The sequence below is a fragment of the Gymnoscopelus microlampas genome (genome assembly GCF_963454915.1).
Source record: "Gymnoscopelus microlampas genome assembly, chromosome: 2".
NCBI classification, from domain to species: domain Eukaryota; kingdom Metazoa; phylum Chordata; class Actinopteri; order Myctophiformes; family Myctophidae; genus Gymnoscopelus; species Gymnoscopelus microlampas.
In genome coordinates this window covers 32,613,729-32,636,218 of record NC_139939.1, presented here as the reverse complement: position 1 = coordinate 32,636,218, position 22,490 = coordinate 32,613,729, and the positions used below count along the sequence as shown (strand labels likewise).

The 22,490-nt window shown below is 39.8% G+C and overlaps 2 protein-coding genes across 3 annotated transcripts; both read right to left on the bottom strand.

Moving 5' to 3' along the window:
* Positions 1-708: 708 nt before the first annotated feature.
* slc44a2 (solute carrier family 44 member 2 (CTL2 blood group)) lies at positions 709-21,749 on the bottom strand. 2 transcript variants are annotated; one of them, XM_084084812.1, is made up of 22 exons: positions 21,594-21,749; positions 15,277-15,325; positions 14,583-14,656; positions 14,157-14,241; positions 13,902-13,986; positions 12,949-13,071; positions 12,725-12,785; positions 12,136-12,262; positions 11,783-11,866; positions 11,031-11,143; positions 10,640-10,771; positions 9,957-10,056; positions 9,455-9,547; positions 8,149-8,233; positions 7,620-7,882; positions 6,832-6,926; positions 6,022-6,125; positions 5,862-5,935; positions 5,610-5,680; positions 4,451-4,539; positions 4,207-4,291; positions 709-1,983 (listed from the first exon to the last, which is right to left on the bottom strand). In XM_084084812.1, exons 1-22 carry the CDS (start codon positions 21,634-21,636, stop codon positions 1,874-1,876), a joined length of 2,145 nt encoding a protein of 714 aa, XP_083940938.1. In that variant the 5' UTR covers positions 21,637-21,749; the 3' UTR covers positions 709-1,873. The 2 variants fall into 2 exon arrangements, with proteins under 2 accessions (XP_083940938.1, XP_083940939.1); XM_084084813.1 differs by lacking the exon at positions 21,594-21,749 and adding an exon at positions 17,577-17,704.
* LOC311064847 (uncharacterized protein) lies at positions 1,990-4,200 on the bottom strand. Its single transcript, XM_084084832.1, has one exon. It carries the CDS (start codon positions 3,749-3,751, stop codon positions 3,215-3,217), a length of 537 nt encoding a protein of 178 aa, XP_083940958.1. The 5' UTR covers positions 3,752-4,200; the 3' UTR covers positions 1,990-3,214.
* Positions 21,750-22,490: the final 741 nt, after the last annotated feature.

The following is a 22,490-nucleotide window of genomic DNA, read 5'->3' as shown; positions in this document are numbered from 1 at the left end:
AGTAACCTCCTGGTCCAGCATCTCACTTTTTTCCAGTTTGTAAACTTATGTTTGGTGTGAGTACCTGTCTGTCTTGGCTCCCCAGCCTTCTGTTTGCCTGCTGTAACCTATGAGTCCTGCTGCCGTTCTGATCACCTGACCTTGTTATTTTGGATTTTGCCTGCTGATTTGGTTTCTGTTTGTTTGCTGCTTTGCAATAACACACAAATTATCATAGGCAAGAAGATAATTAATTATAACAGAAAAGCCAGGGCTAGGAATCAAACCTGGCTCCTACTTACAGCATGTCTGCTTCATGAGATGGATGATAGTCTCTCAGGGTTGGGCAAACATCTATTTTTGATGTACCTGGTGATCAATTGAGTTGATTTAAAACCATTATTGTTTGATGTGCGTAACACTTTTCTCCCCAGATGGTCAGAATTTCTTACCTTTATTATTCATAATAAACTGACTCATTCTTTGTTAGGTTTTATTATGAAATTATTGACTTGTTTTATGCTTGTATTATTCTATTTGGTAGGAAAAATAAGATCTAAAGGCAATGGTGGTTTTCACTGTATGCACTGGGTAATCATGCCAGCCTTGGAAAACTGCTAAGTGATCATGTGCCCAAAATCCTTTACTCATAACAGAAATGTATGGGTACGGTAACCTGATGTACTTTTTATGATGATTCACTTGGGAATAGCAGGTAATTGCTGACAATCTACTGTACATCTCTTTATTTGGTGAAAGGGCTATTTAAGTCAGTCAATAGCAGTCAAATATTGTATGCCTAGAGGTTAGAGTGTTAATTTGATCTGATCCTGCAATAGGCCTACACAGGTTTAATTTATCTGATAAGCAGGCCCAACATAATAGAGGCCTTTCTGGTCATTTAATTTTATTTGACTTTAGAATTCAATTCAGTTTACTGTACCAAAATTTACATTGAACATTTTGCACACAATGGAAAAGTATTTACACCGACTTATAAAATGAACTTAATTAAATTGAACTGCATTTGAGGCAAAGAAAAAAAAAAAAAATTGGTCAAGACATGTTTCTTCTATGCGATTAGTTTGTTCGACTTATAATATTGTAACCTACAGTACAGCTTAAAGGAACATTGCTGTGGCAAGTTAATTTCTAACAGTGCAAAATGCAATATGCTTAATAACATCAAAAAAGCATTAACATACATTTCCCCTAATACTGGTATTATTGAAGAATTATGGACCCTTCAAAGCCTGCAATTATAGGCTGCATTACTGAGTTGAAAACAACACTTGCATGGCTGAGTAAAAAAAAGAAATGCACAAAAAAACCTCACAAATCTATATTGAAGCAAAACAGCCTAAGTCAAGGAATTTATGCAACATATTGATGCTTAAATTCGTTATTACTTCTCTAACATACATAAGCTCATAAAAGGCAAACAGGCATAAGCTCTCGTATTGCTTTCTATGATAAAAAAAATCTCCTCAGGCGTAAAGTGTGTAGGCCATAAGCTTAAATAAACAACCAACAATGACGTCCTGGAAACAAAACAATCCCAATGACAGTAGCTGTTAGGATAACAACATATTGTGAGACAGATGAACTCTGTCATCTGCATCATCACCAATATTAAGGCACAGACATCATACAAAACAAAGACATGGCACTTCTCTTTGGTGATTAGGATTACAAAACCCCTTACTTTGTTCTGTTTTTGGTCACATTCAAATGCTCGCACGCGCACACACATACAGTACACACAGGCATACAATCTCAGGTACACAGTAAAATCCTTTGTAAATTTAACTCAGAAGAGTATACAAATGGAACTAAATTGACCCGTAATCACTCTTCGGAGGTAAATTAACACTGGGATTTTATGTTGTAAGATTTATTCCACAGTTTTTGCCTGTTCATTGGACTTCTTCAGTATGGTGAGCAGATTCTGGGACATGAAGTATGGCCTCTCTGCTGATCCGTCATTGCGCTCCAAGTCTTCCACTGCGACAGACAGAAACCAATGAGAGAGGAGACTGAACAGAGTTCTTAAGACTCAACCACCAAGTAACATTATAATCAACTCTCCTTCGCTTGTATTTATCAGTTTCTATCTAAAGTGAAATTAGTTTTCTATGACATTAGGAAATAAAAATATAAGTCTCCATTAAAGAAAGCTAAATTGGATATCTGAACTCACCTGTTGCCTTCATCCAAATGCCAAATATCAAGACGTTCATCCGTTTTTACACATAACAGAACTATTGTGATTAATACAAGTACTTTTAATCAAGAACTACAACCAATAAATATGGAATGTCATCTAGTGTCAGTGGAAAATCTACTTACAACGCTCACAATGTTGACGAACAACAAAACTGTACAAAAGCATCCCAACATATAAGATGTTAGTAGCAGAGAAGTTAGTAGGCAATGTTCACACCATGCAGCACTGTCTGAGACAGAGAGAGAGACAAAAGAGAGAAAACAACAGAGAAAGAGATGCCAAGGCAAGTAGGGTCGGTAAACAATTGCAGGGTTTGCAGAGTCTTAAGAGGTCAGGATGGTTGCATCATGGCAACACAATCACAGCACTTATACCAGTCTGAAATACCAAGGCAAGTAGGTGGCAATACAATACGGGGAATCCCAGCCAAGCAAGTCATCTTTGGCTGGGGTCTCTACAAGACTGAAGCTACGTAAATAAGTAAATACATTTCAGGTTCAGAGCAATATTATACAATATCTAATATTTATAAAGTATATCAAACATGTTGGTAACCTTTTGGCATCAGCTGGCATTACGGTAAACAGTGAAAGAGATTCACCGTGGATTGAAAGGTGTTGCTTAGAGTGTAAACATGGTATATCATGGTTCTGTAGTGCATTCATTGACAGGTTTAAGATTAATGATAGTTGTCAGGCACAGATTTAGCACTTTACGATATTCTACAGGTCCTCACAATATAAAAGCCAACACTGTCTAAAGACCAACATGACAGAACAATATTTTTCAAGCTACAGAGATGCACTGGGATTTTGACTTGCCTCGAACAATCACACCACGACAGCCATCTCTGAAATGAACGCGCACTGAGGCCAACCCATTGGCGTAGCAAGGTGATATGTATTGTAGCTGGTTGTATAGCCTACACTCAACGGGTCCATATCACATCGTTGGTTGGGTACAGCTGTTCCCCTCAGCACATAATGTTGAGACGTTTTTCCCATTAGCCTACTCTTGTGGTGCAGTGGGAGGATCCTCTTCTTTAACTTCCAACTTCTCGTCTTTCTTCTCATCTGTCTCTTCTTTTCCAGATTCTCCTGGTGGAGGAACCTGCTCCTCCGGCGTAGCCTCCTCCTTTGACTCCTCCTCCACGGGCTGCGTGATCTCTGGGTCATCCCCTTTGTTGGGGTCTTCCGCTAGAATGACCCCCTCTTGCTTCCCCTGGCTCTTCTCCTCCTGAGGTCCGTTCGTTTCTGCACAGGACTTCAGAGGTTGCTCCTCCTCGTTGTCCTGCTTGAGGACTACCTGCGCTTGCAGCTGGATCTCGCCGTCTTGTTGCTGGAGAGGGGTCTCTTCCTCGGCTCTTTCCGCGTCTACCTGCGGTGCGGTATCCGCCTGAACTGCACCGTCCTCCTCATCCCCCCAATTGGCTTTAGAGAGGATCTCGTGGAGCTCGGGCGACATGAAGTAAGGCCTTTCAGCGGAGCCATCGTTTCTCTCCAGGTCCTCACCTTTTTGAGTGTGTGTGTATGCAATGCAATGCATGCATGTGTGTGTGTGTGTGTGTGTGTGTGTGTGTGTGTGTGTGTGTGTGTGTGTGTGTGTGTGTGTGTGTGTGTGTGTGTGTGTGTGTGTGTGTGTGTGTGTGTGTGTGTGTGCGTGTGTGTGTGCGAGTGTCAGTGTATTGATTGATTGAGTCAACGCAAAAATTCAGAACAGAACAAAACGATGTGGAGGAAAATGTAAAATAAAGAGGAAAAAAGGTGTGGAAATAAAGGTAAAAATGTGATCACATGGAAAGGGAGAGATAAGACAAAGAGAAGAGCAGTCAGAAACATGTCAGGAACAAAAGGAGACCAGCAGGTCAGAAAGTTGCATCAGTGATTAAAAAGCACAAAGGTGATATATAGATCCATCTGCGGAGGGGATTTCACACTAAAACACTAATTGTTCTCCAATTACTTCAAACAATCAATCAATGACTATGAAGAGTTACTTACAGAAGCAGAGGAAGAGTGTGTCCACACACATGGCATACACACTGAAGAACCCATGAGCGATGAGGTACGATCCCACCACAACCGTCTAGAATCACACAAGAATCCCAGTGTTACATTAGAAGAAAACTGCTGCTCTGTTTTACACAGAGATGGAATCACGTTCCAATGAGATGCATCTTGTTCTCTGGTTGTCTATGGCTAAATCTCCATAGCAGAGTCTTGAACCAAAAGAGAAGGCTCTCACCAATATGGGCACCCAGTAGTAGTTGAGAGATGGAGCGGCATCTTCTACAGCTTTAATCCTTCCAGAGAAGAAGAAGAAAGAGAAGACCCCTGCATCGAAACAATTACAATTACAATTAAGGCATTTTTCTCTTATCCAGTGTGTGCATGGTAGCCATATCTTGGTCATTCGCTCGCATAAACTGAGACAGAAGGTGGCAGGAAGGGGTACAGGGAGAGTGAAGTGCTAGGGTGTGAAGTGGTAGAGGCTAAGGTAGATCTCCTACATCAGCGGTTTTCAACAGGTGGTCCGTGAAGGTATTGCATGTGGTCCCTGACCACGCATTTAGTAATGTAGGAAACATTGCATTTACATTGCACGAAATTACCTGGTGACCTATGACATGTCAATGTTGTCAGTTACTGGGAAGTCGGAGGTGAAGAAATTCCACAGAAAAGGGAGTTAGAAGTGTACCGGATTGATTGATTTAGTCATTGTTATTAGGAAATGTGCCCATGTAATTGCATTTGTCTGCTCACTCATACATAAGATACAAATCAGTTTATCTGTTAACCTGAGTGGAAGGTTGGATAAAGCAAGAGAACGGAATAAGGGGGGATAGGACTAGATCAGTGGTTCTCAACCTTTTTTTTGCTCTGGACCACTCACATATTTCAGTTAAATAATGCCTGGGATTGATATAATCTGTTGCACATAGTATCATGCAACAAATGAATTAAGTCAAGCCCTTAACAGTCATTATTTCATTTCAAGTTTTTTTCTCCAACACCATGCCTATTCATTCAAATATTTTCTTACATTTGATGGACTTATGAAATATTATTTAAACATATTTTAATACATTTAACATATGTATTTTATTAAAGTATTTACATTTCAAAACATTTTCCCATGGACCACCTACAGGCCAAATTATGCCATGGACCACTAGGAGTCTGTGGACCATTGGTTGAGAAACAGTTCTATGTATAGACATGGGACGCATGCGTAGTTACCAAAGCACTAATCTTGGCTCATATCCCCACTCAACACAACAGTGGACCCAAGGTTGATTCTTAGTCAGGGTGGTGGTCACTGGTTCACAATGTGAACACCCCTGTCCTACATGGCTTTAACATAAAGACAATACCATTATTTTTCAGACTAAGTATTTCCTTACCCACGATTCCAACAATGAGGAGCTTTCCAAGGAACAGCAAAAAGTCAGTCACTTTGTCTAAAACAGCCACCCTGTATACAAGATTACATTTAAATGAGAGTAAAACATATTAGAGTAGAACATCTAAAATAAGGTGGAAACAATACAAGGAAATACATTCTGATTACATTTCATGTTAAGGATTAATTCATATTAATTTAACCCAAAGCTTGAAGATGATAGCTCCTTTTGTAAAGGAGTAGGAATCCCTACCTGACAATGTTCCTCATGAGAAGGAAGAAGGCGTCTCGAGCTGAGGTACAGAAGCTTTTGCCATAGATGGCAACCTAGAGAGAGAATTGTATGTCATTTTACAAATAGAAACTTAGCTTTTTGTCAGACCTGAGATTAGTACAAAAGTCCAAAACCTCACCATAATGTATGCATTTCTGTTGAGGAACTTGATACACTTCTCCAGGCACCAGAAGCAGCACTTTAAGCAACTCAGCAGGAACTTGGTACACTTGTTCTGAGCACCTGGGCAAGAGGTAAAAGCAACAATAATGCATTGTGTGACCATGTATTATTGAACACAATCAATCACACCACAAATCTATGCAGTCAATTAACCCTGCAGTGACAGCAGTGAGGCCCTCTACAGGAAGCAGACTGTTCTTCTTGAGGAGGCTCAGGTCCTACAGCATGTGCAACAGGCTGCTGCATATGTGCTACCAGTTTGTAGAAGCCAGAGTCCTCTACTATGCCGTGGTATGTTGAGGGGAACTCAAGGCATGTCAATAAAACCCTCAAATCGCCTCTATGATGAGCTACTGTAGCAGACATTCAGCCACGGACTCATCCCCCTTCAGCCCACCACAAAGCGACTTGCTATTCCTTTGTGCCAATATAGCCATCAGGCTCCACAACCAAGCTTGACCCCCATGTGAGAGCTTTTAAGACTGTTTGTTTGGTTCTTTTATATTATTGACTCCCGCACACTCTCTGTTCTTCTGGATTAGCCACTGAGACCCTCTATATTAGTAAAACTGACCTGAATTGGCACTGTACTTGGTGTGCTTTTGGTGTGCTACACCACATCTCTTTGCCGAAAACAATACAAGCTCACAATTAATATTGCTCCAGATATTCACTGCTGAAGGTCTGTTGACACTGTACACAGTGTCTTATCTTATCCTAACCCTGCAGTGTCAATGAGTCGCTTGAGAAAGTTCTGCCAGCTTACCTTTCAACTTGTGATCCAGGTATTCTAAGATGACCCTGATCACCTGTACCAGAGACAGAATGAGAGAGCCGAAAGCCATAGAGCCTGTGTGATATCTGGAAGGCAAGAGGATGCAGGAGGAAGAAAAAGAATTATATGCATGAGAAATAGGACTGCTGATTAATAGGGATGTCTGGCAATTGACCTGGCTACCGATTTTTTTCCCCTCATAATACACGTATTGACCATTAATACATACATGTCACACATACATAAAATTAGCATGAAAAAATCCTGAAAATAGCATGTTAAAATCACTATCACGCATAACTCTAATCCCAACCCCTAAACTTAACCTCTAAATATCTAATCTTAACCCTCACCTCAGTCTGAATCTTTTCCTAATTTTAAGCTTAATTCAAAAAAATAGTTTTCACCATAAAACAACCCTTTGTCTTGTGAGGACGAGGAAAATTATCCTCACATCTGTTTTTTAAATTCAACTATACTGGGGGGAACATATGGAAGTATTGTAATAAAAGTACACACGCTATTTATTCCTGTTCTGTTTTTGTTTTTTTGTATTGTAATAAATAAAGAGTTTAAAAAAAAAAAAAAAAAAGTACACACGCGCGCGCGCGCACACACACACACACACACACACACACACACACACACACACACACACACACACACACACACACACACACACACACACACACACACACACACACACACACACACACACACACACACACACACACACACACACACACACACACACACACACACACACACACACACACTACCTGAGAGCCCTTCCCAGGGAGGAGAAGATGGGATAAGCGGGTATGTCGTCAGGCTTCTTGAAAGCCCAGTAGTAGGAGGCAAAGGCCCCTGCCAGGGTCACCTGACCCAGTGCCGTTACAAAGTTGGCAACCCAGAAGAAGAGGAAGACATTATAGAACTGGAACAGGATGAGGTATTTGTGGTAGAGTGTCTCACCGCCATAAAAGGCAAACAGGCACTCTGCATCAGGACACTGGGCTGAAATGTTGGAGGTGTTGAATGTCTGGGGAAAGACAGGGGGTAGACGGCAGTAGAGTAGAACAATATTAATGATGTTGAGTATAGTACACTGTGAAAGTATGCAAATATTTAAAAAAAAAATGTTGCTATTTGTGCCCCAAAAAGAAATCAAATGATAGCAGATGTTTTTCTCTGTCTGGCTAGTAAAATTGCAAAGCCACACATGCTAATATCAATAATGACTTGTTATGCTAAGTGCAAAATTGTCAATGGTCAAACGTGTAGCTTAAGTGAGATTTAGTGGCATACCTTGGGATCGCAGGTGTCTCTTGAGTATTCACACTCAGAGGTGTTGAACACTTTGTACACCTGATCATTAGAGGTGGACAAGAAGCTGTTCACACAGGTCAAGGAAGGAGGTTTTGATCTCAGTAGAGGATACTGTTGTCCTACATAACTCAATGGGTAGAGCTGGGCATTAACAATATCGAAGTTAGGGTATTGATTCTCTCTTGGGCCACCTTGTGCTAAAAAAGTAAAACACTGTTTGCACTTCAATGTATTTTAGATTTAAGCATCCACCAATAGCTTTGTACATAGGGCTGTGGCGGTATGGAAGTTGTATTACTGCATTTCGGTGGTTAACCAAACCAATATACTTGAAAAAGACCGGAAGGATCGAAACGTCGTATATCTGCTGTTGGTCACGAACAGTGGAGGAAAGTAACTAAGTACGTTTACTCAAGTACTGTACTTAAGTACAATTTTGAGGTATTTGTACTTGAGTATTTCCAATTTCCAATACTTTTACTTCTACTCCACTACATCTCAGAGGCAAAAAATGTACTTTTACTCCACTACAATTATTTGAAAACTTTAGTTACTAGTTACTTTTCAGATATAAATTATGAAATTAGGAAACATACATTAACCACTTTAGCCCTATTTTATACCTAGGCTATTTGAAAATAGCCGATCTACAAGCTGTGAGCTTGTAGATCTGCTATTTTCAAACATTTAGTATTTTTACTTTTGCTACTTTAAGTACATTTTGATACCAATACTTTTGTACTTTTACTCAAGTACATTTTTAATTCCGGACTTTTACTTGTAACAGAGTACTTCTACATTGCAGTATTGATACTTTTACTTAAGTAAAACATTTTAGTACTTTTTCCACCACTGGTCACGAATAAATAAAAAACCTTTGGAGCATTCAACAAGTCAGTTGCAAGCCCTTTGTTCTTATATTTCTGTTCTTACAGTTTGGCTCAGCACCAAGGAACGGAGGATGTGCGTTATTTGTTTTTCTAACCAAACCAATGTAACATTTGGTTTAGAAACCAAGTCAACTGGCTGCTGTGTAGGCAATACCCCTTCCCTCCCATGCAGCTGAACTGACGACAACGTTTAGTTTCTCTAGAAGCCCACAGGATGTACATAGGATGACTCGGTAAGGTTACAAAACCGCAGTATTGGGTAATGCTGTTATTGTCCCAGCCCTGTTTGTATAGTATGTAGACTACACTGATATTCATTATATTACAATGTTATAAGGACCATTAAAGAATCCCAATCCTCTCTTTTCATTGGGAGGGCAACAATAGAAGGATACACTGCAGTGATGGCCCAATAGGCGATCACCAGAGCCAGGAGGGCAAACGTCAGCAGTGGGTAGAACAACGATGACATCACATTCCCAACAGCTCTACAAGAGAAAGAAATCAACAGCACAACCGATGATACTTGGTGGTTTAGTCGAAGTGGATCAAAAGCCCTCTTCAAAATAAACGAGGCTATGTGCTCCTTTTGGGTGAAATGACAAAAGGATGGTACAACAAACAAACAAACAAAAAAAAGGTTTAACTATGTCCTAGCTTGGCCACTGTTAGCTATTAACCACTTAAGCCCTATATATTTCGTCGTACAATAAGTAGCGAAAATAGCCTTGTATATGGGCTATTTAAGAAAATAATCAAGAATTTATTCTATTATTTACATTTCTGAAATTATGTTAAATACTCCAGGGTTAATGCACAGTTAAGGAAACTGCAACAAGATTGAATGTCGATGGCACAACAACTACAGTTAGTAGTAAAGAGTAGTATGAGACTGACCTGCTGGCTTCCTTGATGAGGGCGATAGCAATGAGGACTCTCTTCCTGAGGAAGATGAGCAGCAGGATGATCACCACTTCTACAATCGCCAAGATGATCACTGGGTAAAAAGAAGAAAACAACATTATTGCAAAAAGGACAGCGATGTAGACTTCTGTCTTCCCCCACCCAAAGGCATGTTAAAGGAATAGTTGAGGTTTTTAGACACAATGCACACGTGCGTGTGTACGTGCGTGCACGTGTCTTAGTTTGAGTAAAGGTGAATGAATGTACACATTAAAATCATGTGTTAATTTATCCATGTTGTAAGAGTGCACAAATGTAACCAAATGGACCATTACGGTTCCATTTGATTACGTTTGAGTTAAATGAACACTCAGGATTTACTGGGTACTGTATATAGTACATGTGTGTCCTTGCATATCTATTAAACCACTCAGTATAGGAGCACCCACTGGCCTAGCGGTCCAGGCACATACCACATATAGGCTCTATTGTAGCCTGACAGCGTGTCACAGGTTCAAATCCTGTTCCTTACTACATTTGCTGCGTGTCACTCCCCGTCTCTCTCTCTCTGTTTCCTGTCATTCTCTACTATATACTATCAATAAAGGCAGAAAAGCCCAAAACATATCTTTTAAAAAAAAACACTTGGTATAGATTGACAGAATGCTAGTGCTTACTGAAGGCCAGCCAGGTCTGTTTGATCTGCAGGTAGACAGAGAAGTCCGTCTGCACGCCCAGGTCACGGATGGTAACGTCAGATCCAGGTTCTCCCTTCAGACTTGTATATTCCATGAGGCAGTGGAAAATACCTAACATATACAGAACACACGCACACACACACACACACACACACACACACACACACACACACACACACACACACACACACACACACACACACACACACACACAAGGATGTCCAAGTTTTTTAAAAAAATATTGAAATTTCACTGACGTTTGGAGGGAAGAACAGTCTAAACAAACATTATACATTGTATGTTATTTTGGAGCACTAAAGAGAAAATAATGTAATTTTTAAATACATACCTAGACATATATGAGACTTACCATAACCAATGACGAGAATGACCGATACAATCATCACCCAAACCATGATACCGGCCAAGTACCGCAGCAGGACAATGAAGATCAGGCTGACTATCATGGCTATGAACAGACCACTGTGGAGAGTGGACACAAACACACAGGGCTTTTAACCACTTTCAACCGTGTTTTGGCATGTCATGTCATTATGGCAAAAAATATATATATTCATCAAAAACTTAAAGAAAATGTTTACATTTTCATAATAGCCCAATAAACCTTGTGAGCTTGCAGATCGGCTATTATCACTATTCGTCGCACAACGAAGTATACAGTATAATTTTGAATGCACTTATTGTAAGTCGCTTTGGATAAAAGCGTCTGCTAAATGACTGTAATGTACAGTATATGGGGCGTAAGTGGTTCACTTTAAATTGCATTATGGCTATCATTTTCCCAAGACAGATGTGGTTAATCTAAACTTCCCGTTGGGTCAGTAGAATCAAAAGTCCAAATAAAGAAATTAAAATGTGTAATGGTGCAATGATATTTATTGTTGAATTACTTTTACTTCAAGCAAGTTTCAAATATTTGCAAGTAGATTTTCATACTGTACAGGAATTAACAGAATCCAGTGGCTTCCTCGGAAATCAAACAAACCAAGGTATGGTTTGGAAAATGGTCGGCAGTAATGTTAAATACAGTGGTAATCAAGGGGCTAAACATGCCAGTCCACCAGTATCGTACTTTAATGACCAAAGAATGAAGAGACTCACAGCAAAATCCAATGCCAAGACTGAGTGTAGTCTTCAAAGATCCTCATGGCCACTTGGCGAGCTTCAACAACCACATTGGACTTCCTGTGAAGGAAAATAATAAAAGTATTTTGCACTTCCAACTTCTGAAGATATAAGAGATGTTGATGGTAGGTTATGGTTAATTTCAAGGTTAATCTAAAACAGTGGTTCTCAAAGATGGTTGTCCGCAGCCAAATTAATATAAATTTTAGGGCTTGTTAGTTTGAGAACCACTTACTCTAGAGGGCAATACATATAGAATATTTACAACCTTTTTGGTTGTAAATAGTGTTCTAAAACAGATACCTTGTCACAGAGTAAAAACGACTCACTTTGATGCGTCTAGTAGATCTATGGCGGTGACATTCTTCCCATCTCCAACATCGAACACGGTCTCGTTACCCACCACCACCACCCCGCCCTTCAATGTTCCCAAGGCAGGGAGGCAGCGACGTGTGACTGGGGAGGCAAGACGGACATTTCACAGATAAGTAATAGCACTATATACCTGTAAACAGTAGCAGCTTGTGATACAGTATGAGAGGAAACTGAGTGAATATCAATGCTATCAGGCATAAAGCATGTATGCCCAAAACTGTTAGTTACATTTCAGAAAATGGAAAAAAAAACTACCTTTCAATGAATCCAATGTAATTATTAGTTAGTCACTAGCTCTTATTTATACTTTTCATTGGTTATATGTTTATAAATCCCACAGATAGACCTAACCACATTCATTTTCAAAATGTTTTAAAAAAAAGCTAAAATAGGCAATCTACAATCTCACATTGCATCGCAACATGTTGTGGGCTTGTAGATTGGCTATTTTCATTACTTTTGACAACACTTGAAGTTGAAATACGGACGTACAAGTGTTATGCCCGACAGTGACGATATGCAGGTGACATGGAATTTACTCACAGGCTTTACTGGGCATGAGCATGGCGGGGCAGAGGCCATCTCTAAGGATCTCAGGAACACTCTGCAATACACCGCACATCAAGAAGAATTGTACACAGCAAAACTCTGAATTTTCACTGTGTAGGCATTCTGTAACTGAACCTTTTACAGTCTCACAGCCCAGAACATCAAATATGACTGTATTATAGCACATAAACCACATCATTTATTTTTATGTCACTCACCTTGGTGAAGTCCACACCTTCCTTACAGTATTGTTTGTAATACTCCTTGTCTTCTGCTGTGCTTAACGCTGATGCCGCTTTCACCAATGTAAGGTACTTGGTAGGACAGCTTTCCACACATAACTGCATGCAAATTACAAAACTTCATGAGAGTCGTTGTGACATGAGCTTAGGTTTGCAAAAAAATAATGTTAGGTACAAGTAAAAGGTCTAGGTTCTAGGGCAGGGGTCGGCAATAGGCGGCCCGCGGGCCGAAATTGGCCCCCCAGAAATAATATCTGGCCCGTGAGATAATTTTGAGAATTAAAAAAAAAAAAAAAAAAAAAAATGTTTTTTTTTTTTTAGAAAAATATTTTTTGATTTTTTTTTTGGGGGGAGGGATTTTATTTTTATACAGTATCAGACCGATAGTCTCACATATAGGCCGCTATTATATCTATTATATCCAAATACAGAAAGATACAGTATGAATGATTTACTGAAAAGTGTTATAAAAAAAGTATTAAAAATTAATGTTAAAATAATTATAAATACTTATTTCATAGAACCTGAACCCACTTTTGAAATCATGCACTCATAAACACGATGCATTTTAAAGGATTTATAACATTTTATAGCTAGATTAGAGGAAAATGGAGAAGAAAAAAAAAAATCACCAGAAAAATCGCCTGTGCTGATATTTAAACCGGAAAAAATGTTGATTTATATTGGTCAAACAGAACCGAATTAGACCCAAATTAGACCCGAATTAGACCGAGTTAGACCCGAATTAGACCCGAAGACCCGCGGGCCGGGCCGGGAGGCCCGGCCCGCGATGGAATGTCTGGGAGTGATATTGGCCCTAGGCTTATCTCAATTGCCTACCCCTGTTCTAGGGGGTGGAACAATAAGAACTACAGTAAAGGCAATATTTGAGCATGAGAGACCGTATGGAGGTAGGGGGCATATCTGACCTGTGTGGTAGGACACTGGAACTCAAGCAGCACCAGGGGACTGGCACACTTCAAGATGTTGAAATAGAACAGCAGGTGCTTCTTCCTGTTGAGTAGGAATGACAGAGAGCACTTTTAAATAGGAGGCATCAGAAGTACAGTATGTCTTGATTCAATCTAAAAGTCTAAATTGCAGCTAATAGCCCATAGAATTATCAGATTTCTAAACATGCCATTCTTTCTTTTTACCATAGGTCTAAAGATGAGAGAACTTACTCTAGATGTGTTCCCTCCTGGCCACAGAACTGTCCCCTGCTGTCTGTAGGATAGATGACCTTTCTAGGGTCACCCTGAGACCAGGCTACATGGAAGACAAACAAGGTCACTCTGAGTGAGACTAAATACATGTGCCTTTTTTGTATTAAACACGTTTACATTGTGCGCCATGTTCAGCAGCGACAAGGGACTACAGTACAAGGGGACTTGAAATTGACAGAATGGCTAAATTGGGAGAAAAAGTGGATAAAATATAAATATAAAAAATCAAACCTATGAATCATAACTAAGGGTAATCGTCACAAGGTTCCTTTTAAAGGTTGTGTATAGTAAGCATTCAAGCACTCAAAATGTAATTCATATAGATTAGAAGCAAACACAGGTTTATGTGTATTGTATCAGAAAACATTAGCGAGGTAGTCTCACCAACAATGCCCACAGCAAAGTAGCCTATTAAGGCTATAATGAAGAGAAGACAGCAGATGACATCTGTGCAACCCCTGGTAAAGCACAAGAGAGAGAGAGAGAGAGAGAGAGAGAGAGAGAGAGAGAGAGAGAGAGAGAGAGAGAGAGAGAGAGAGAGAGAGAAAACATTTATCATTTGTGTTTGAGAGTTGAGTACAGTACAGTATATTGTACAGTACAGTTAGTATATTGTACCTTGCAGTGATTGAAACACTATTTTTAACCACTTAAACCCTATATTTTGAATATAAAAATATAGCCAATCAATAAGCTCATAAAGTTTTTTTCTTTACCAGTTTGAAAGAATGAATGATGATGGCAAGACAAATCGTTGTGAGCTAGTAGATCTGTTTTTTTGTTTCGTCTTTTTTTAATGTTTGAAACAGAACTTTCTTTACATCCTTGTCTGTTATTATAGACAAGGACCTTGCATCCTTTGAAAACATATTATTTTATTTGCCCAAAATAGGGATGCCAGAGCTAATGTTGTTAAAGGATAGTTGTTGACACACAATTTGCATTGAGACAAGAAGGGAAGTTGACAGGGGGACAACATAGATGAGAACACAATGGTCAATGGCAACATACTTTCCTAGGTGAATGGATGGAGGCATAATATGAGAACAGAGATCACATGAGAATAGAGACACTCTACCTGTTGTGAATTGGCCCCTTGAAGGTAGGGTCAAACTTCCTGGACTCCCCTAATGAAAAAAATACATGTTTTGTTATTGTCCACTCTAAAGTAAGCCACTATTTCAACCAGTGTAGTACCAACACTTACTGTATGTCCACTGTGAGTGATGGCCACATGTGATGGCCACACCAGCAGACACACAAAGTTGGTAAAACATGGTGGACACTTGTCTTTTTTGGGTTTATTAATTTAGTTTATATTTATTTTCAGCAAACTACATACTACATGCATAAAGGACTACACACAACCGGTTAAAGGACATACTGTTTATTGCAAGTTTGATGATAAAATTACTGACTGGAGGGTACATCCATTACGTCCTTTTGATTGGGTCAAGTTGTTTTATCAGGAGTAATTTAATTGTTTTTTAAGTTTATTTTGTTTTGTTAAGTTATCAGTTCTGAGGAGTGTTAAAGTTTAGATGGCTGATGTCAGGTTCAGTTCTGTATTGTCTTCATTTGTTTTGGGCCAGAATGAATGTATTGTCTTATATTTATGGAAAAAATAAAAGTTAAAAAAATAAAAAAAATAAAAAACTACACTCGTGTCTCTCTTGCCGACCAACTCTGGTCCCTTACATCCACACTGTGGAGAATCCAAAATATAACTGTCTCTCGAAAAGGACTGGGAAACATACTGTGTTGAATTGATATGATATATTGTGATATGGCATAAGTTTTGTCTTTTCCTGATCTATATTGCACATACGAGAAATATAGCAGTTATATTGAACAGGCTACAGACCTACTACAGATAGGTAAATATATTAGATATTGCACATACAGTATTTGATATTGCAAGCCATTGCACGTGGGTGCATGAGTGCAATTTATGTCTACATTTTCATTAAAATGTGCATGTGCCCTTATGTAATGTATCAATAGATACATTACATAAGGGCATGTATTGACAAAGCAAGTAGGGGTACAACAGTTAATCAAACTAATCAAGTTAATTAATTATACAAATAATCAATTTTACTAAAATAAACCATTCATCGATTTTCTAAATTAGCACAAATAGCAGATCTACAAATTCACAACGCTTAAAATAGTGGTTAACCGGACAAATCAATTCAGCCGATTATAAAAACAATCAGATTCTTTTTGTGCTGATTTGTTTACTTAAAAAAACACATTTGTTTAATCAAAAAAAGTGACAATAGAATAATCACTAAATAAATAATCAATAGTTGCAGCTCTAAAAGCAAGGACCTTTTCCATAACAAAAGAATTCTCCCATCAGACTGACATGCTTAGCAACCCACAAAACGACTCCCTGGTGACCAAGAGCTCCCGGTGAACATTCCCTGCCACCATGGTAACACCTCGCAAAGAGGAGAGGAGAGGAGCAAAGTCAGCCCATACTTTGTCGCACAACGGTGTCACACGCCAAAGTGAAAGAAAGTGATTTTCAAGCAATAAACATGACACAGTGCGTCACAATTCTCAAGACAGTGTGCAACATTTTATCTATAACATACAGTGGTGTTTTCTGCCAGTATACGCTACATACGCAGTATACTCAAACCTACATTTTGGAAAAAAATGTATACCCTTTGTAACCACAATAATTAATTCTGTGACCGTGAGCGTATATGTGTGCGTGCACGTGTCGTGCGTGAGGGAATAATTATGGTATACCGTCTGAAAAAAAATAGACTACAGCACTGATAACGTACATATATAGATATACAGAAAAATATTATTGCACAATTGAAACTGAAGAGTAATATGTAAATGATATGGTCTTGGTGTGACCCACATCCTGCTGCTAGACTCGGGTGCCATAACACTATGCCACACTGTGTCATGTTGTTTAAATGTACACAATTCAATATGAAAATCACTTGCTGAGACGGCATCTTATACTGTCCTCCCTGTGACTGTAATCTTATACTGTAGCAGCACAGTGAGGTTCTGAGCCAAGTGACCACTAATGTAGCTTGTCGACATCCCATAATCCACTGTCACAGAGATACATTGAGTCATACTCCCTAGCCAGCAAACACACCCTCAGTGTTATAACATAACGGTTTGATTTACAAGCACCATCAGATACATTTTGGAGAAGGCATAACTGGAAACTGTACCATAAACAATGTCCACTGATGGTTAGGTGTTGTTACCGCAGAATCTGAAATGCTGTGGCAACCTTATAGTATATCACAAGTTCTAACTACAGTATGTCAATAAAACTAAAATGGCCAACAACATCCTAGTTCAACCAGCCAGCCTACAGACTTCTTAAAGACTTGCCTTTCATCGTGCCACTGTTATTTCTCTCTCAGTGTCTTTCATGAACAGATGTGGAGGTTCCTCAGCGTGTTGTGCAGAGCAGTCGTTTTTCTCTAATATGTCTCCTTCCTGTATAGTTTGCCCTTAGTTCTTCACTTCCTTATTCTTCTTGGTTGAATACTAATTCACTCTTCAAGTATCAGACCGCCTTCCTGCCCCTTTTTGTTTCTATCTTTCTTCCTTTTGTTTGGTGTAATTTCTTCCTCTCAACTACAGTACCATTTTGTCAGGGGAGTTGTTGTGACACACATACACATACACAGAGGAGTTTTGCGAGGGGGGATTGAGATTAGAGAGGCCTTAATACAAAGATTGGTGGCTTCTTTGTCAGTAAATATAAGGCTCTTGAACCCTCTGTTACCAAATGGCTGTATTCGCACACAAATGTGTAGAGCCGGGTGTACTCATCAGTGGGGAAAATGTACTCAGCTAGCAATGCATGGCCTGAAGCTATACATTCTTTAAATCTGACAGAATCATCAGTCATCAGTCATTTCACAATAATCTTGATAAATTATGTTCATTCACAGTTTCCATATTAAGTAATCAACAACTTAATTACTCAACTGTCTAATGTCCAATCCACGTAGTATTGCCCCCCCCCCCCCCCGCAAAGAGAAAAGAAAAAGTTGTACTGAATGAACAGTACATTATTGCATTATAAGACACAACAACATAAATATACTGTATCTATAAAAAAGTAACAGGAATATAGACTCTAGCTAAGTCACATCGAGAGATATGGGACTTCTCACAGTGTATTCGCAACTTCTTGTTTCTAATCTTTCAAAACATTCTACTCTTAGACCCAATATCCCTCACCTTCAAGTGCCTTTGAATGCAGTCACATTCAATTTACAATTGATTTAATCAGTGTTTAGTTTAAACATACTCAGTCCATCAGGGATAAAAAACAATGAACAAAGACATCTTTAAGTTTTTTTCTTCAGCATTTGCAAGACAATGACTTGATTATTTTGTTATGTGCGTGAGTGACACTTAAGAGGCGGCATGCTGAGCTATACAACTGATGCATGTGAGATAACACCATCCTACATGTTCTCTGAAAGCACATGCTGATACAATGTTGACATGCCCACCTCTACTGCCATGTGACAGACATTCGCCATTCCATACAGGAAAGAGCTGGCTATATAGTAACAGTACACACATGTACCCTAACCAGAAACAGAGCCCTGGGTTTTTATAAGATGTCTATGGTAGGGTAGGGATGTATTTGGCTAGTTGGTTAGTCTATTAACCAGTGCATCGCCCTCCTTTTTTCCCTCTACACCAAATCTGCCATTTTTATGTCAATCTGCTTTTTTATGTCAACGTTTGATGACATGCCAGAATAGGGATGGTAGTGTTCATGCAGTTATTGACAATAGGCTATGATATCTGGCTGACTGACTGGCTGTTAAGAGGTGTGTGTCTGTGTGTGTGTGTGTGTGTGTGTGTGTGTGTGTGTGTGTGTGTGTGTGTGTGTGTGTGTGTGTGTGTGTGTGTGTGTGTGTGTGTGTGTGTGTGTGTGTGTGTGTGTGTGTGTGTGTGTGTGTGTGTGAGTGGGTGGGTGGGTGTGTGTGTGTGTGTGTGCCCGTGCGTGTGCGTGTGCGTGTGCGTGTGCGCGTGCGCGTGTGTGTGTGTGTGTGTGTGTGTGTGTGCCTGTGCGTGTGTGTGCCCGTGCGTGTGTTTTAAGGGAAGTGATGATGTCATGTGTGTGTGTGAACCACTAATGGGGCCACATGACTTATCAGATGTCCCCTTCCCCGTCTACTTTAATGGGTTGTGGCCAATGTGGATGTCTGTGCGTGCGTGTGTGCGTGCGTGTGTGTGTGTGCATGTGTGTGTGTGCACGTGTGTGCGCAAGTGCGAGAGCACACACTAATTGCAATGCATCCAAGTGTTTGCCACTGCCAGCTTGGAACTGACTGGATGCCCCTTGACTCAGTCTGTTGAGTGGGTAGAGTGGGCAAGGATAGACACTGTGAGGTCTGTGCAAGCTGCAGCCTGCCTGGCTCTAATCTGCCCCAGCCTCGCCACGCCTAGCCAGGGAGAACCTACCAAATTAGTACAGAGGAAAATCTTGAGTGCCAATATAACTCTGACTGAGAGTGTAAAAATAGGCCAATTGTATCAACAATGTAGTACAATCATAATAGCACAGCATAATTTCACCCTAATACAACAGCAGCACTGCTGACAATGAGTCACTCTCCTCAATCTCCTGCATAATACATTAGTTTCTTTTCTTTAGCCATAATGTAGATGCAGGCTTGTGAAAAATGGCTAAAAATGGATGTTTGCAATCATACATTGTGAGATAATTGTAGCTCTGCCTGTCTGTATTCTACAGAGACCTTTTACAGATCTCTGGAGGGTTTATGGCCATTTAGTCTGTGGGGGAGGGTAGGGGTGTAAAAAAATCATGTTTACATGGTAGCAGACAAATTAACACGGACAAACTCCACACAAGGAACCTCAAAGAACGACTAGAAAGGATGTGCTCATAGCTTGGATTAAGTGTGAGTCTGGACTGGCTTTTCCTAATATTGAGTGTCGGATATAATAATAATAATCTATAATAATAATAATCTAGCAGAGCTCTAGTATTGTTGGTGATGGTGACACTGATTTTCGGTTGAGCTCTCTGTGGTAATGCAAAACATGTAATGACAATGACGTGGAGTATTACGGCAAGAAAAACACGAGTTAGGAAACTCCATGACTCAACAGTTCATATGACAACTAGGCCTGCCCAGACAGACACAGGACCACAGCCATCCCACTGATGCTGCTGTGGGCTGCTGAGTGCAATGGATCCTCTTGGGAGATAAGAGCCATCAGTGACACATGTGTGTTAAACTAAATGTGCTACAATGTCATGGCTGTTACAGAATATGAATTTGGCATAATAGCCTATGTGATAATAACTTGGATGTGAGCAAAATGGGTATTAGTAGCCTATGTGTGTTTGAAATAACCTTTACATCAACAGTTGTTTTGGAGGGTTTTTGTCAGATGGAGATGCACAACACATATGCTATGATAAGTGTATAAGGCTATTTTAGCTATAGAGTAGACCAGTGGTTCCCAAACTTTTTCATGTCAAGGACCCCCAAAATGATATGTATTTTAGATGCGGACCCCCATCTCAAAACTATTTTGTGCCAGGGATTTTTCAAAAATAGCAGATCTACAAGCTCACTGACGGGCTATGATCATTGCGCCAGTGAGCTTGTAGATCTGCTATTTTTGAATAGCCAAAGTATAAAATATGGTGGTTAAAATGAGTGGTTAAAATGATTGTGACGCTATATTAACTAATTTTGCTGGGGACCCCCTGGTACCCCCACAATAACCCCTGGGGGTCCCCGGACCCCACTTTGAGAACCAATGGAGTAAACTTTCTCTGTAACATGTGTTTACTGAATAGCTAATCTGAATCTGAACATGTAAATCGAATTGAAGATTATGCACTGTGTAAACAGGCCTCAATCAGTAGTCTACAGACGACGAAATGCGAACTACTTCAAGCTCCATGCACATATGACACTCACTGTTATAATATGTACGTAATTTACACAAAATATTGCAGAAAAAAAGACCAATGATATGGTTGTTACGGCTTCGTCTTGCCGTTGTTACATGTTTGCTGCATTATAGGCGGTTACACTACTGAGACAAACGACCACAATTCGTCTCCGTGCAGAATCCGTCTCATCTTAATCATTTGGCGAATGAGAAATGTGTCAATCTAATCTGTATGCAAATTATCCAAGATTACAGATTAAAATCACTACTAAAACAACAAATGGAAGACTGGGTGAGGATGCCACTTGATCAGTGTAGGATCCATGCGGTCCACACCCATAAATCCATCCACTACACACAGTCATTGTTTCCATTTCTCTTTCCAGTCGTTTTCAGAAAAATAAGACCAAGAAAAGAACACCAGTGAATGAAACGTATTCTTACCATATTTAGGGTCCGGGTCCGGGGTCTTCTCTTCCATTTCCATTCTCTTGCTGCTTTGGCTTCAAATCGTTGATATGATCTTGGACGGGACAGTTACCATGGAAATGTTGTGGGGAAAATACATCAATACTGACTGCTCCCGATGTGTCCCCAAAGCAGACGAGCGTTCCAATCTATGGGAAAGCGGAAAGAGGGAGCCAATGAGAACGAAGAAGTCCGAATTGACATCTGCGTTGGCCTATTATAATGCACAAAGGCGGGGCCGCCCACAGCATTGCAAATTCACCGGCACTTTAAAGGAATGCGTGTAAAAGTCTTGCGGTAGCCATGGATCCAAGACGGTGACCGTCATGGATGAACTTCAACCTGGTGTTTGCACTTTCTCCCTTTTTAGCCCATACATCTACATAAACGTTCACATTTCAAATATAAAGTCCTTGCCCATGGCCACGGATGTTACAATTATGTACGGTTCTTTAAAAATACCCGTATGTGTTCCGTATTGTTCGTTCCATAAAAAGTATTTCAATCCGATCGGTGGCCATTTACTCATAGAGTTTTGTATCAGAGTGCTATACACCTCCAAACCAATAGGGTCACGTAGTTGAAGTGTAAGGAGAAATTACGTCGAAAATGGCCACGGATCAGATTTAAATGCTTTTTATTGAACAATATGAAACATATGGGTACTTTTGAGGGAACGTACATAATTGTAACAACTATGGCCGCGGGGTAAGCAAATTATATTTGAAATTTAAACGTTTAAGTAGATGTACAGGCCAAAAGGGAGAAAGTGCAAACACTATGTTGAAGTTCATCCATGACTGTCATATATAATATATGACAGACGTATCAGGGATCTTGTGGATGAGACCTGGATAATCATCATCCAAATAA

Excerpts from the sequence above, each read along its gene's own strand:
- LOC311064847 (XM_084084832.1), bottom strand. The coding sequence starts at position 3,751 with ATGCATTGCATTGCATACACACACACTCAAAAAGGTGAGGACCTGGAG.
- slc44a2 (XM_084084812.1), bottom strand. The coding sequence starts at position 21,636 with ATGGAAATGGAAGAGAAGACCCCGGACCCGGACCCTAAATATG. Across the intron at positions 10,057-10,639 it reads ACAGACCTGGCTGGCCTTCA|TGATCATCTTGGCGATTGTA; the intron begins GTAAGCACTAGC and ends CTTTTTACCCAG. Across the intron at positions 7,883-8,148 it reads GAGACACCTGCGATCCCAAG|ACATTCAACACCTCCAACAT; the intron begins GTATGCCACTAA and ends GTCTTTCCCCAG.